The 16305-nt window shown below is 41.5% G+C and overlaps 1 protein-coding gene across 1 annotated transcript in view; it reads right to left on the minus strand.

Annotated features, from left to right (window-relative positions):
- The window catches only part of ascc3 (activating signal cointegrator 1 complex subunit 3), a 363313-nt gene that overhangs the window by 109662 nt on the left and 237346 nt on the right, over positions 1 to 16305 (minus strand). Inside the window, exons 23-30 of the mRNA XM_033021915.1 lie at positions 14705 to 14803; positions 13483 to 13651; positions 10190 to 10410; positions 9052 to 9137; positions 7680 to 7846; positions 5530 to 5675; positions 4726 to 4846; positions 1890 to 2032 (exon numbers count right to left, since the gene is read on the minus strand). Coding sequence (XP_032877806.1) covers positions 1890 to 2032; positions 4726 to 4846; positions 5530 to 5675; positions 7680 to 7846; positions 9052 to 9137; positions 10190 to 10410; positions 13483 to 13651; positions 14705 to 14803 — 1152 coding nt within the window. The remainder of the gene's footprint in view (positions 1 to 1889; positions 2033 to 4725; positions 4847 to 5529; positions 5676 to 7679; positions 7847 to 9051; positions 9138 to 10189; positions 10411 to 13482; positions 13652 to 14704; positions 14804 to 16305) is intronic.

Consider the following 16305-nt stretch of genomic DNA (forward strand, 5'->3'; position numbering starts at 1 on the left):
CTGCTGGCTTGCTTATGTAGTTGGCACAGCGGCTCCCCGGTAGTGAAGGAGTTTTCATAGCATTGGGATCATCCATGCTGACCATGATGGCCCACCAAATTAACTCTCATTTGTCTGCATTTGGGCCATATCCATCTAAATCTCATATCCATCTAAATCTTTCCTATGTATTTGTCTCTGTGTATTTTATGTCGTTATAGAAACCTGCCTCAACTACTGCCTTGGCAGTTCCAAATACCCAACATCATTTGAGTTGCCCATCAGGTTCCTTTTAAATCTTGCCGGTCTCACTTTAAACCCATGCCCTGTCCTGTCCTGTCCTTCCATATCCTAATCACTTCCTCAGATCCAGCAAGTCATCTGGGTAACAAATTTGGTGACTGACAGTTGAAGAAATCCTGTGCAGTTATTGGAGTTTTTGGGGAGGATTAATTTGATGCGGTGCTCTGGATTTACTTTTACAATCCCACTGAAAATGGATACTTCTTTAAGATGTCCTTGCAATCAAATTTTAATAGTTCATACTTCTACTGTTCTTTTATTTATTTCAATTCTTAGGATTTGGGTGTCACTATCATATCGCATTACTCTTTTATTAGAAGAGCCATCAATGTGATCCCTCTGGAGAGATCCCTTCAGTGTCAGCGACTGAAGCTTCATAATGAGTGGATTGCACCGTTTAAGCACAATACTTCTCAGGTGCATACTTTATTTGGCTGTTCAGCTTAGTGCTCAGTTTAATTTGTTCTCAGATGCTTCATCTGATTCTGCACATCTAATGTTATGGTTCAGAAATTAGATCACCTGGGGGTGTTTATTTCAGAGACACACCTTTAAAAATGCACCTTGAAATGAAATAATAAACATTTCTGAGCCATAAGCTGCTGGAGGAACTCAGCAGGTCAGGCAACATCTGGGGAGGGAATGGACAGACAAGGTTTCGGGTCAGGACCTTTATTCAGACCCTCCTTTATCCAAATAAGGGTTGCAACCCCAAACATCGACTGTCCATTCCCTCCTCAATGCTGCCAGACCTGCTGAATTCATCAGGCACTAGGTGTTTAGCTCAAGATTCTAGCATCTAAAATCTCTTGAGTCTCCAGTTCTGAGCAATGTCACTTTTATTCAATTTTTGTGTCAGACCTTTATCAAATTGTTTTTTGCAAAAACATTGCTGCTTCCGTAAAATTGCAGGATGAATTAGATACAGAAGCGACCAATGTTGTACACTCCCAGAATGTACAAGAAAACACTTGTTTGCAAACGTATCAAGATGTTCCTTACATACGATTATTCATTGTGCTAGGTCTTAATTTCCGATCTTCCCTCTGCCCTTCAATACTCAGGTTCCTTTCCACCATACGATCACTGACCCTTTGATTTCATCCCAGCCATGCAAGGAAATGGTGATTTTGCACATCTTTGTGAATGCTAATACTTTTATAGTTCTATCAATGCATGCAGAAAATTATGAGAGCTATAGATACGATAGATAGGCTGAATGGACGGAAATATCAAATACTAAATGGCATAGCTTTAAGACAAGAGGGGTAAAGTTTAAAGGAGATGTGCGGGGGCAATTAAATTTTTTTTTTTTAAACACATAGGCTGGGGAATGCCTGGAACGTGCTGCCAAAGGTGGTGGTGGAGGCAGATACGATAGTGGCATTCAGAGACTTTTGAATCAGCACATACATAGATATATGGAGAGATATGGATTATGTGCAGGCATATAAGAAATGGTCTTGACATCCTGTTTGGCACAGACATTGGGGGCTGAAGGGCTTGTTCCCATGCTGTAATGTTCCATGTTAATAAATATCATTTTCTTAAAAAACATCAAATAGCAAGCAAAGCAACTGAACCCAATTTCAGGCTGAGCATTGTACCTCTCTCTCATCCATGTGTAGCCACTGTTTAGGGTCTTCCTCTGCTGCCAGAAAGGCTATCAAATCCAAAGCTGTGAGACGAGTCTGACGTCGGGATGATACAAAGATCAACACGGGCTTGGACGGCGAATGGCTCCGAATAGCTGTTAAGAAAAATAACTATTTGTAAAAGCTCGACATCTAATGACTTGTTGGTGCCTAAGGAACAGCTGTGTTGAACGGTCCAGAATAGATTTATTGTTCATTAGTGTTTAGTACTTTGCTATTGTCAGGCTGTAATTAATCTGAGGTGACAAGACTGCCCTCTTCCTTGCAATCAATACAGGCATTTATGTCATACAGCTAATAAGCTTAGCCATATAACTGTAATTAGTCTGACCTAAAATAATGCGCAAGTGTTAGTACGATAACCCAACAGTTAAACATTTGAGAATTTATTTCTTCAGCTATTACTCAATCAATAGGAAGTGTACTCTCAAAGGAATTAATAAACACTTGTTAGTGAAATTAGATGAGCATGTTTATATTTCATTTTTAAGACTACACATTGCCTACAGTTCAATATTGTGCTTCTTTACAAAGTTGATAAGCATACAGTCCAGACAGAATTAGTTTATTTCAAATGCAGCAGCAATTGAAAATTGCAAATGTTTGTTTACCATTGGGAACCGTTGTTGTTTATTCTTGGTGCTGAATGTGGTGAACTCCCAAAGGCCGAAGGCAAGCATCACAAGTAAATCACGGCTATTTATTTGACAATCTTATTTAAGGAATATCTGTTATTACGAGTTGAACTTAAATCTTTTATTTGTAAAAGTAGCTGTAGCATAAAAGCTCATCACATTTCAAACATCAGAGAATCAGAGAATGGTTAGAGCACAATAGGACATTTAGCCCATTGTGTGTGTATCAGGCCTCTATCAGAGCAATTGAGTTTACTTTACTTTAGAAGTTCAGTGCGGAAACAGGCCCTTTGGCCCACTGAGTCCGCGCTGACCAGCGATCACTCGTACATTAATTCTATCTCACACACTAAAGACAATATCTTTATGGAAGCCAATTAACCTACAAACCTACACATCTTTGGAATGCGGGAGGAAACTGGAGCAACCGGGGAAAACCCATGCAGTCACGGGGAGAACGTGCAAACTCTGTACAGACAGCACCCATAGTCAGGATCGAACCTGGGTCTCTGGAGCTGTAAGGCAACAACTATACCTCTGTTCCGCCCTCTTTTACCACGCCGCCCTCTTCTCTGTAGCCTTGCAAATATGCCACAACATATACTTATTTTATTGCCTCTTAAAGGCCACACTGAAACCTGTATCCAGTACCTTGGCACATTACGCATTCCTGATTCCAATTTGAATCACAAGTAGATTGCACGTTTCATTCAACATTAGGTGAAGGGTGACTTTCTCTATCAAGCAACTGTGCTACTTTCTTTCTCTTAATCAGAGAAACATCAGATAGAAAACTTCAGACTTCTAAACAGTAATGACACAGTGCACGCTTTCAAAGCCATACAACTTAAATTAATTGGATCAGTAATTTAATTACAATAATCACACAGCAGTTCAGGTGATATATATATTCAGATATTTAAGGTACTTTGAAAACTTTTAATAAATTTATGTGTGTGCACAAATTTCTTTACTCTTTTTGCATTCAAAACTATTCTCATATATGATGCTGCAAAATGTCATCTATTGTTAAAAGTAGAAATATCATAGAATCATGTTGATTTTAGTGTTGGCTTCTACGTCTAGTCTTGTCAGAAGCCATTGAATCCATAGTCAGTCAGGATCAAACCCGGATCTCTGGCACTGTGGTAAATGAGGGCGGCACAGCAGTACAGTTTTTGCCTTACAGCTCCAGAGACCCAGGTTCGATCCTGACTACGGGTGCTGTCTGTACAGAGTTTGCACGTTCTCCCCGTGACTGCATGGGTTTTCTCCGGTTGCTCCAGTTTCCTCCCGCAATCCATAGTCAGTTAAAATTACAAAACTTTACAATAGCCTTGTACCTATTGAGTATTGAGTATTGAGAATACGCCTTGAGTATTAGAAAGGCGCTATATAAATCCCATCCATTATTATTATTACAGTAACCTCACTTACAAGAGCGGCACAGTGGCGCAGCGGTAGAGTCGCTGCCTTGCAGCGCCAGAGATCCGGGTTTGATCCTGACTAAAGGTGATCTCGGTTTGTTCTCCCCATCACCTGCGTTGTTTATTTCCTGGATCTCTGGTTTCCTCCCACACTCCAAAGAGTTTGTAGGTTAATTGGCTTGGTAAAATTGTAAATTGTCTCTAGTGTGTTTAGGATAGAGTTAAGGGCCTGTCCCACTAATTCAAGAGTTCTCCCGAGTTTCCCCTGATTCGAACTCAGAGAATTACGGTAATAGCTGTTCGTAGGTACTCGGGGCTCTCGTGGACATTTTTCACAGTGCTGAAAAAACTTCATGAGTTACCGGGTTTCCCGAGTACCTGCCGTTAGCATTACGAGCCGCTACGAGACATCCATGAGCTCCGACGTAGCCCTACGTACATTCTACGTATTTACCACGAGTTTGATTTTTTTTTAAACTCAGGAGAGCTCTTGAATTACCTCGTACAGTGGGACAGGCCCTTTAGTGTGTGGGGATCGCTGATTGGCGCGGATTCGGTGGGCGATGGGCCTGTTTCTGGGCTGTATCTCTAACCAAAAAAAACCAAAACTAAATAGCACCCTGTAGTTCACATGCCATGCAGATTAGCTGAATAGAAACAGACAAGTGAAAAGAAAGTTTAGACGTGTAAAAAAAAAATTCTTGCTCATTAAATTTTAAATGTTACCTTGGAATGTTGGCTTGTTCATAGTAGCCATACGAGGACAGTAATGCTGGCCTGGGAAGCCATGCATATGCACTTCAAGAGGAACGGGCCGCACTGATGGTCTGAAGTTAAACAATCCATTCTAAATAAAATATGAAACGATACATATTATTTAATTATACCCTAAAGCGCTATCATTTTGCTTCATCATTCTGCCGACATTAGAGTAAATGACATCTTGCTATTTAATCTAAAATAAAAAGGATGATGAACCATAACATCAGAAATAAAAATACACAAAGTGCTGGAGTAAAAGTTGAAATTTTGTGCATTGCCTATTTTCAGATCCCACTCATGCAGCAATCGAGGCATAGTGATGGGATTTTCATGTAAAAAATTTATCATAGAAGCTGTGCCAGTTGCAATTAACTGTAATCTCTGATGGGCTGGATGCTGCAAGGGCAACATGTCCTTAGTATGTGATATTATGTTTTCTTAATAAGAAAATTAAACGTTGCAGGAGCTTCAAAAATGACAGAAAGCAATGTAGTATTAAATGTGGAGTGAGCTGTGGGGCTTTGCTTAATAATACAAGTGGTTATTCAAAATGGCCATTGTTACTGCTCATTGAAATTCACCATCAGTAGTCCAGACAAAAGACACATGCTTTCATCACTGTCAGCTGCAGCTTACAAACTGCTGATTGCATTCTGCAACATACCATTAAATGACATGTGCTTCCAAAGTGCACTGGCACACATGATCCATTTGGCAACAGCCTGTCACGTGCAATTACTCGTCATGAGCTAATTTCCCCCCCCTTACCTGTTGGATGCCCAACCAGTCAGCCAGATCTTTGGCATTTGCGAGAGCGGTGGAGAGGCCCACTATTCTTACAGGATTTTCAGTGTGAGATGAGATAAAATTAGTTCTGGACACAATTACTTCGAGCACAGGACCCCTTTCATCCCCTGTAAACAAACACATGTTGAATTGTCAAATTATTTAAGAGATATTAATCTTGGTTTTTAAGAAACACAGATCATTTTAGATCAGAGACGGGAAGCTTTATACTTTACACGGGTATTGAGAAATGTTGCAATGTGCACAATGTATATTATTTGTAAAACAAAATACAGTAGAAATTATTTTATGCACATAATTTGGACCATTCTCATTCTGGAGGGATGGGGGGGGGGAGACAAATTGGAAATACAAGGATGGAGTTAAAGGGAAAGGAAGTATAGGAAAAGTTAAAAAAGACACCAGAATGAACAGGACAGAAACATCACGAAGGGATAGGAGAGTATGGCCAAGTGAAATAGGAATCGATGCGAAAGATGAGGTGAGTAATGGATTGAAAGTATTATATACGAATGCGCGAAGTATAAGAAGTAAAGTAGATAAGCTTGAGGCTCAGTTAGATTGGTAGATATGACACTGTGGGGATTACAGAGACATGGCTGCAGGAGGATCAGGGCTGTGAACTGAGGGTGCAAGTTGCAGCAGGAGTTAAAATTGGCATGTAACAAGGTAATGCCACTGTGGTTATGGGAGATTTCAATGTGCAGGTAGACTGGGAAATTCAGTTTGGTACTGGAACCCAAGAAAGAGTGTTTGTTGAGTGCTTCCGAAATGGATTCTTAGAGCATTGTATTGGAGCCTACCAGAGAGAAAGCAATTCTGGATTTTGTCTAATGAACTAGATTTAATAAGGGAACTCAAGGTAAAAGAACCGCTCGGAGGTAGTGACCGTAATATGATAAGTTTTAATCTGCAATTTGAGAGGGAGAAGGTTGAATCAGAAGTGTTGCAGTTGAACAAAGGGGACTATGAAGGCATGAGAGTGGAGCTGGCCAAGGTCGACTGGAAAAGGATCCTAGCAGGAATGACGGTGGAACAGGAATGGAGGAATTTCTGGGCATAATCCAGGTGATGCAGGATCATTTCATTCCAAAGAGGAAGAAAGATTCTGAGGGGAGTAAGAGGCAACCATGCTGACAAGGGAAGTTAGGGATGGTATAAAACTAAAAGAAAAGGTGAAAAACATAGCAAAGAATCGCGGGAAGCCAGAGGGGAAACTTTCAAAGGACATCAGAAGGTAACAAAAGGGCAATATGGGATGAAAAGGTGAAGTACGAAGGTAAGCTTGCCAAGAATATGAAGAAGGATAGTAAAAGCTTCTTTAGGGATGTTAAGAGAAAAAGATTAGTAATGACAAATGTAGGTTCCTTGAAGGCAGAAACAGGTGACATTATTATGGGGAACAAGGAAATAGCAGATGAGTTGAACGTACTTTGGTTCTGTCTTCACTAAGGAAGACACAAACAACCTCCCAGATGTACTAGAGGACAGAGGATCTAGGTTGACAGAGGAGATGAAAGAAATTTGCATTAGGCGAGAAATAGTATTGGGTAGACTGATGGGACTGAAGGCTGATAAATTCTCAGGGCCTGATGGTCTGCATCCCAGGACACTCAAGGAGGTGGCTCTAGAAATCGTGGACGCATTGGTGATCATTTTCCAATGTTCTATATATTCACAATCAGTTCCTGTGGATTGGAGGGTAGCTAATGTTATCCCACTTTGAAGAAACGATTTGAGATACTTTAGTCAGAGGTTGGTGAATCCGTGGAATTCATTGCCACAGACGGCTGTGGAGGCCGTCGATGTATATTTATGGCGGAGATTGAGATATTCTTGATTAGTAAGGGTGTCGGGGGTAGAAGAATTGGGTTGAGAGGGAAAGATAGATCAGCCATGATTGAATGGGGAAGTAGACGATGGGCTGAATGGCCTAATCGGCTCCTAGAACTTATGAGGTAGTCCAGGGTGATCATGGAAGAAAGATTTAGCAAAACAACATTAAGTCTAGGCAAAAAAAAATAGTAGCATGAAAAATGGAGAACAAAAGGGAAAATAATACACAAAACTATACTTCTGCAGTCTAATTTAATTCAATGTTGAATCATTACCTAGTAAATGGATCTCATCTATGATGAGGATCGCCACTTTCTGCACATAACTCCTATTCTGCCAACTTCTGCTGATGCCATCCCATTTCTCAGGGGTTGTGACAATCAGGTCCGCCTCATTGATCGCCTTCATATCTGGAGTCACATCCCCAGTCAATTCCACCACTCTGAAGAAAGAAATACATTATCTCATACGTTACAGAGAATAGATTTTATTTTTGAACCATCAGAGATCATTAAATGTGTAGGAAGGAACTGCAGATGCCAGTTTAAACCGTAGACACAAAAATGCTGGAGTAAATCAGCGGGGCAGGCAGCATCTCTGGAGAGAATGAATGGTGACGTTTCGGGTCGAGACCCTTCTTCAGACTAGAGTCAGAGGAAAGATAAATGAGAGATAGACGGTGATGTAGAGAGATATAAAACAAAGGAATGAAAGATATGCAAAAAAGTAACAATGATAAAGTAAACAGGCTATTGTTAGCTGTTTGCTAGGTGAGATCGAGAAGTTGGTGCGACTTGGGTGTGGGAGGGATGGAGAGAGAGGGAATGCAGGGGTTACTTGAAGTTAGAGAAATCAAGATTCATACCCCTAGGTTGTAAGCTGCCCAAGCAAAACATGAGATGCTTTTCCTCCAATTTGCATTTAGCCTCACTCTGACAATGGAGGAGGCCTAGGACAGAAAGTTAGTGTTGGAATTGAAAGGGGAATTAACGTGTTTGGCAACTGGGAGATCATGTAGGTCCAGGTGGACTGACCGAAAGTATTCACCAAAACGATTGCCCAGTCTACGTTTGTCAATGCCCAGCCCAGGCCAAATGTAGACTGGCCAATCATTTGCTGAACACCTTCACCCAGTCCGCCTGGACCTACCCGATCTCCAGTCAAGGGAAATGTCATAGATAGACACAAAATGCTGGAGTAACTCAGCAGGTCAGGCAGCATCTCTGGAGGAAATGGATAGACAGATGACCGGAAGAATATTCTGTTTCTATGAGATTATGGGCCCAATCTATTTATAATGGACAACATTCACATCCCAATAAATAATCATAACCTCTGCATTTCTCTATCACAAGAATATTCTTTCTTAGATTCCAGACCTATTCACAAAATTCCCACGCCTGGTTTCAACATTTACAGAACTATTTTGATGATTACTACAATAGATTTATCTATACCACACACTATTATAGCTGGTTAAGAATTTCAAAAACACAAATAAAACTATATATATATATATATATATATATATATATATATAGGACAGAATCCGTCAGAATCAACAATTTGAAATGAATAAGATGAAAATCAGAGGCATTGATAATAGATGCATGAACACATTAAAATTGCGGTACATGCGATGCTTACTTTTTACCCAGCTTTTCTGTAATTCTGATTTTCCAATCTTCAACTCGTTCACGCACGAGCGCTTTCAGAGGAGCAATATAAACAGCCTAGAAATTGTAAAAAGTTTTAAAGTCATAAAATGAAGCTTCACAATATAAGTGACACAAACATATTGGATACTAGCAAGTGTATCAATATGGCAATAATATGAAATGATTCATATCATATGACTCTTTGGTTATTGATGATAACTGGGCACTATAGTGTGCATCAGTTGCACATCCTTACTGAGATTTAGCCTGAATCCGATTCAGTCAACTTGGACTGTGTAAAATGGTGCCAAAATCTGGTGACTATTGCATAGAGACTCGCTGGGCTGTTTCTATGCATGGGGTACTTAATCAGGGATTGTCTCCATGTATGGTAATCATCGCCCTGATCTATATGCAAAAAATGTATTTCACTACACTTTGGTACATGTGACAATAAAAGAACGATTGAAACAATCCCTCCTCTCCTGTATGCCCATATTCCTAGTTAGCTTTAGTTTCCCCTCTCCTCCCACCTCGTTAACCTGGCCACCTCTCTACTCTTTATGTCTAAATGGAGGGTCTTGGCCTAAAACATAGACTATTAATTTCTCTCCAAAAATGGTGCCCAACCTGCTGAGTTCCTCCAGCTGCTCTAATTTTTGGCAACAGATTTCAGCATCTTGGATCTCTTATGGTTTCATAACTTGGGCGGCACAGTGGCGCAGCGGTGTAGTTGCTGGCTTACAGCGCCAGAGACCCGGGTTCGAACCTGACTACGGGTGATTGCCTGGTCGGAGCTTGCACGTTCTCCCCATGACCAGCATGGATTTTCTCGGAGATCTTCAGCTTCCTTCCAAGGACGTACAGGTTTGTAAGCTAATTGGCTTAGTATAAATGTAAAATTTTCCCTAGTGTGTGTAGGATGGTGTCGGTAGGCAGGGATCGCTGGTCGTTGTGGACTCGGTGGGCCGAAGGGCCTGTTTCTACGCTGTATCTCCAAACTAAACTCAACTTTTACCTCAGTAGTCCAAGATACATTAATGGAGATTAAAAACTATACAAATTTAAATATTATTCAGCCAAAATGTTTACAAAAATAATGGAAATAAAATAAACAAAAAAAAAACCTTTGATGTTGGGTATTTGTTGAAAATCCGAAATATTGCCAGCTCGGCTGCAACCGTCTTCCCAGAACCCGTTGGAGCTCCAAGTAGTACATTGTTGTCAGTGTGATAAACAGTATGAAAGATCTGAGTCTGGATTGGATTGAAGTGGGTAAACTTGTACAGGGCTTCGTACTCCCGATTTCCCAGCGCATTGATGGGCAAAGGCTGCAGATCAAGCAATTCTGCAAAACAGAAGTAACTCCATGCAAGAAACGTGCCAACAGAGATACAAACGAGTGCACAGAACACAAACTAGAAAGCTTCTGTGCAAAAGACGAGATTTAATTGCGACCATTATATACCTTGATGGTGGGGACTCACTAATAGTAATGACATTGAACATCGCGGAAGTTTCTCTTTGGAGAAGATCTTTTCCCAGCACTTTTGTTGCGTGAATGCTACATGTCACTTCTCAGCCCATACCCGAATGTTGTCGAGACCTTGCTGCGTCCAAGCATGGACTGCTTCATTTGCTGACACAATGCAAATGGAAATCATCAGTGAAATCATCAAATTCCAAATTTTTACCAGCTGCAAAGAAGCTCACCTACTTCGTCATAAAGTCATAGGGTGATACAGTGTGGAAACAGGCCCTTCAGCCAACCTTCCCACACCGGTCAACAATGGCCCAGCTACACTAGTCCTACCTGCCTGCGCTTGATCCATATCCCTCCAAACTGGTCCTATCCTCGTACCTGTCTAACTGTTTCTTAAACGTTGGGCTAGTCCCAGCCTCAACTACCTCCTCTGGCAGCTTGTTCCATACACCCACCACCCTTTCTGTGAAAAAGTTACTCCTCGGATTCCTATTAAATCTTTCCCCTTCACCTTGAACCAATGTCCTCTAGTCCTCGATTCCTCTACACTTGGCACGACTGTGCATCTACCCGATCTATTCCTGTCATGATTTTTGAAACTTGGTTAGTAAGAGTCCGACACACCTCACCACTTGCCCGTACAAATTTGCTGTCAGTCATTTTATAATGGTAGCATGGACGTCATGACAAACTAAGTTAAAAAAAATCCTCCAACATTTATGCCACCTCCAACGGGATTCCACTACTGGCCACATCTTCCCATCTCCACCCCTTTCTGCGTTCCCTAGAGATCGTTCCCTCCGAAACTTCCCGGTCAACTCGTCCCTTCCCACCCAAACCACCCCCACCCCAGGTACTTTCCCCTGCAATCGCAGGAGATGTAACACCTGTCCCTTTACCTTCCCCGTCGACTCCATCCAAGGACCCAAACAGTCTTTCTAGGTGAGGCAGAGGTTCACCTGCACCTCCTCCAACCTCATCTACTGTATCCGCTGTTCCAGGTATCAACTTCTCTACATCGGCGAGACCAAGCGCAGGCATGGCGATCGTTTCACTGAACACATCCCCTCAGTCCGTCTTAACCTACCTGATCTCTCCGTGGCTCAGCACTTCAACTCCCCCTCCCAATCCTAATCTGACCTTTCTGTCCTGGGCCTACTCCATTGTCAGAGTGAGGCCCAGTGCAAATTGGAGCAGCACCACCTCATATTTTGCTTGGGTAGTTTACACCCCAGCGGTATGAACATTGACCTCTCTAACTTTAGATAGGCTTTCTCTCTCCATCCCCTTCCCAGTTCTCCCACTAGTCTTACTGTCTCCAACTGCATTCTATCTTTGTCCCGCCCCCTCCCCTGACATCAGTCTGAGGAAGGGTCTCGACCGAAACGTTGCCCATTCCTTCTCTCCAGAGATGCTGCCTCACCCACTGAGTTCCAGCATTTTGTGTCTACCTTCAATTTAAATCAGCATCTGCAGTTCTTTCTTACACATGACAAACTGCCCCTTTGTTTCTCTCCAAACAGCTTCATGGAATATAATCTCTGAAATAGTTGGGGTTTCAGCTTAAAAAATGTAACTCCAATAACGCATCTCCCTTAAAACTCCATTGCAATGTCAGAACAGTTAATGTGCTCAAGTTCTGGAGTGGGACTTGAACCATAACCTTCAGACTCAGAGGCAACATCAACATTGCTGCTTACTGAGTTATACATCGAAAATAGATATTATTTGTGTGGAATCATAATTGAAAAGATCAGGCTGCTTATTCAACCAGTGTATCCAGGTTTAGGGTGCTTATTAATCAGTTGCATTGCAAACCAGTTTGATCCAATGTTTATATATCTGCATTTCCAGTTAGGATCGCCAGGATCTTAAAATCAGGCTTTTTACACCAGATTACGGTATCTATAGTTTCTGGTGATTGGAGAGTTGCTGCGGCCAGTCAAAGGATCTCTGAAGTGCTGGAGTAACTCAGCAGGTCAGGCAGCATCTCTGAAGAAAAATAATGGGTGACGTTTCGGATCGGGTCCTGACCCAAAACGTCACCTATCCATGTTCTCCAGTGATGCTGTCTGGCACGCTGAGTTATTCCAGCATTTTGTGAATTTTTTGGTGAAGGATCTCTCTTATTACCCTAATAAAGATCAGATAACTGCTGCAATGGGACAAATCCACCGGGTGCTGCCAGCAAGTGGCTGCCTCGCCAACAGTCTGTCTGTCCTTTCTTTTGTTCTTGTTATTTTAAGTACGTGTTAAAGAGTATGTTTTAGTGTTCCTTGGTTTGTTTCCGTATCACATCTCCATCCGCAATGCGGCCTAACATCGTGGAGTGGCGCGGCCTTTCCTGGAGACCGACCCGGCGCATCAACCGTGGGCGCGGCACGGACTTACCATCGTGGGATCGACTGTGGAGCGCTTCAACCACGGGCATGTGGACTTTAACATCGTGGAACATGCGGACCCTGGTTAGAGTTTGATTCAGGAGCTCCAAGCCGCGGAGAGTTTCAACCATCCCGCGAGGGAGTTTCGATCACCCCGACCCGAGAGCTTTGGATCGCCGGCTGCGGGAGTTTTTATGGCCCCGACTGCGGATAGTTAGACAGCCCCGACCGCGGGAGCATAAAGAGGGAGAAGATTGGACTTTATTACCTTCCAACACAGTGAGGAATGTGGGGAGCCACTGTGGTGGATGTTTATGTTAACTTTTATTTTATGTGGCTGTATGTGGCTTTTCACTTAGTATGGCTGTATGGTAACTCGAATTTCACTGTACCTTAATTGGTACATGTGACAATAAACTGACCTTGAAACCTTGACCTTGAAATTCAGAACTTTGGTCGCACAGTTTAGCTTGGCATTGAATGAACTACTGAGCCACTTAAAGTGCGACTGCAATGTCTTAATACTATACAAATAAATGCTTCATAGTTCCATTACCAGTGTGAGGAGGATGCCTTTCCGGCAGAATCAGATTTTGGAAATTAATTATGCACACAGCTTCAGCTCCCAGCCATCGATCAGACACTGCCCGGATGTAGTACTGGGAGGGCAATGGCTCAAAAATAGGAATGGTAAATACCAACAGCTGCGCTTCTTTAGACACAACCTACAATCGACATAAAAAACAAAACATTAATGAAGTTTTTTAATTATTCACCCACCAAAAATACTTTTTGAAAAAATTGCAACTGGATATTTCATAAGGTTCTCATATAAACTAAAACAAATGCAATTCTAAATTGTTCACATGAATTGTTCACATGCACCATTTCTTCAAGATTAAAATGATCCTTTTTCTGTAACATCTGGTTTTATCTCACAAGAGACACTGTGAGCTCATTATTAGATTTTGCCTTCAAATCAGCCTCTGGCATTTTGTTACAAGCAGTGTTCTAGGAACTTTTTTTTATTATTTAGTTATGGACAGGAACGAGACAGGCTGATATCAATGCTGTGAAAATGAATTCAAATTCACACGATTCATTTGTCAATACTGCTTGATTCCAGGAAAGTTTAAAGGGTGAATTAACACTCAATCTATACTGCTTTACAGAGTAATGACAAAATGTGCATTGTGACAAACAAGAATCAGATATGCAACTGACCGCACATGCAATTTTAGCATTAGATTGTGGTCAACAGTTGAAAAACATATTTTCATACATTGTGTCGTGAAAGTGAAACGGTTCTTGTTTACTGTTGTGCAGTAAAGTTGCAGCGGTAGAGTTGCTGCCCTACAGCGCCAGACCCCCGGGTCCCATCCTGACTACGGGTGCTGTCTGCACAGAGTCTATACATTCACCCTGTGACTGCGTGGGATTTCTCTGGGTGCGATGTTTTCTCCCAAATTCCAAAGACTTACAGATTTGTAGATTAATTTGGCTTCGGTAAAATTGTAAATTGTTCCTAGTATGTAGGATAGTGTTAGTGTACAAGGTGATTGCTGGTCGGCGCAGACTCAGTGGAACGAAGGGCCTGTTTCTGCGCTGTATATCAAAAGTCTACATTAAACAAATCTGGATTGCATGTTCAAGATATGTAATCCAGTGGTTGAAGTAATGCATCACCTCCATTTTACTGCCCCAGCAACCACAAACCACAAAATGAGCAGTTATGGGGGAAAGGTCATGACCGTGTTACCAATGTGGTTACGTCTCACCTGTTTCTTTTGCAGAAGAAAGTACTCTGAATGGTATATGTGGTCATTCACAGGATCTTCCACCCAAATCCACCAAGGCTCACCGACTGATCCATGAGTCTGTGGAGACAAGAACTATTCATTATTTTCTGCCTTCCAATACTACTGAACATAACTTTGAGAAAATGATGCCAGAGTGATATAATCACAACAATAACACATCAATGAATGAGGTCAAATCAGCCATAGAATCTATACCACCTCATCCAAAGGGTAATAGGTTAGATGGGGCATCTTGGTCAGCAGAATAAGTTGGGCTGAAGGACATGTTCCAAGCTGCATGACTCTGACCCTCGGGAATGGTCTGTTCAAAGTAAGGACATTGCTGAAGGCTAGTATCTCAGCAGAGAACAAATGAATCTAGATCAAGTCTGATAGCATAGTGCTTTAAAGTTGAGCCTGAGCCACAATGTAGTGTCAGTTTAGTAAGGATGGACAATTATGGAGAAATAGGATACAGTGAGAAACAGTTAGACAGGTACATGGATAGGATAAGTTTGGAGGGATATGGACCAAACGCAGGCAGGTGGGACTAGGGTAGCTGGGACATGTTGGCCAGTGTGGGCAAGTTTCCACACTAGCACTCTATGACTATGAGAGATGAATTATGTATCCTATCATGTGATTATATTATGTAGAATTCTGTAGCTAATGTGTTCAACAAAATATCACAGTACAACTTCTAAATAGCAGAACATACTCATGGTTTTCATTCAATCAAATTCCTTCAGGTTTTGTACACACAACAAAATATTTTTTTAATATTTCGGCACGGACTAGAAGGGTCGAGATGGCCTGTTTCCGTGCTGTAATTGTTATATGGTTATATTATATGGTTAATTGATCTTGCACTAAGTATTGTCATTCTTGGACAGTTGAAGTATGTTTCATCTTCTTGTCCATTGAATGTATCAGCATGTGGCTCTGATCTGGTCTTTATTATCTAAATCTGCATCAATTCATATCATTGATCTTCAGTTGATTGAAATCAAACTTTAGGTCACTTTATCTACTTGTGTTGCCACTTTTAAGGGGCTATGGATTTGGACCCCAAGATCCTGGTTTAAATGGAAGGTAGGCACAAAATGCTGGAGTAACTCAGCGAGACAGGCTGCATCTCTGGAGAGAATTAATGGGTGATGTTTCGGGACGAGACCCTTCTTCAGACCCGGAACATCACCCATTCCTTCTCTCCGGAGATGCTGCCTGTCCCGCTGAGTTACTCCAGCATTGTGTGTCCCTCTGTACATTAATGCTGTAAAGGCATTAATGGTTACGTTAATGCAGGAAAAAAAGCCACTTCTCTATGTTGATGGTACTATACAATCTAGTCTTTTTGGAATGCCTTTGCTCCTTTTCCACACATTCCACAGTTAGTTTCTGGAACAAAGAAAAAAATGCCCTTCCATGATGCACATTAGTTCTTCCACAATAGAAGGAAAAGGTAATGATTTATCAAATGCAGTTTTAATTAAACCCTTCAACATCTTTTTAGCTGAAATATACAATCTCCACAACTATGTACGACAAATTATATTACAACAGATATTTTTTCCATTAAC

This window comes from Amblyraja radiata, chromosome 5 (assembly GCF_010909765.2).
Source record: "Amblyraja radiata isolate CabotCenter1 chromosome 5, sAmbRad1.1.pri, whole genome shotgun sequence".
Lineage (NCBI taxonomy): Eukaryota > Metazoa > Chordata > Chondrichthyes > Rajiformes > Rajidae > Amblyraja > Amblyraja radiata.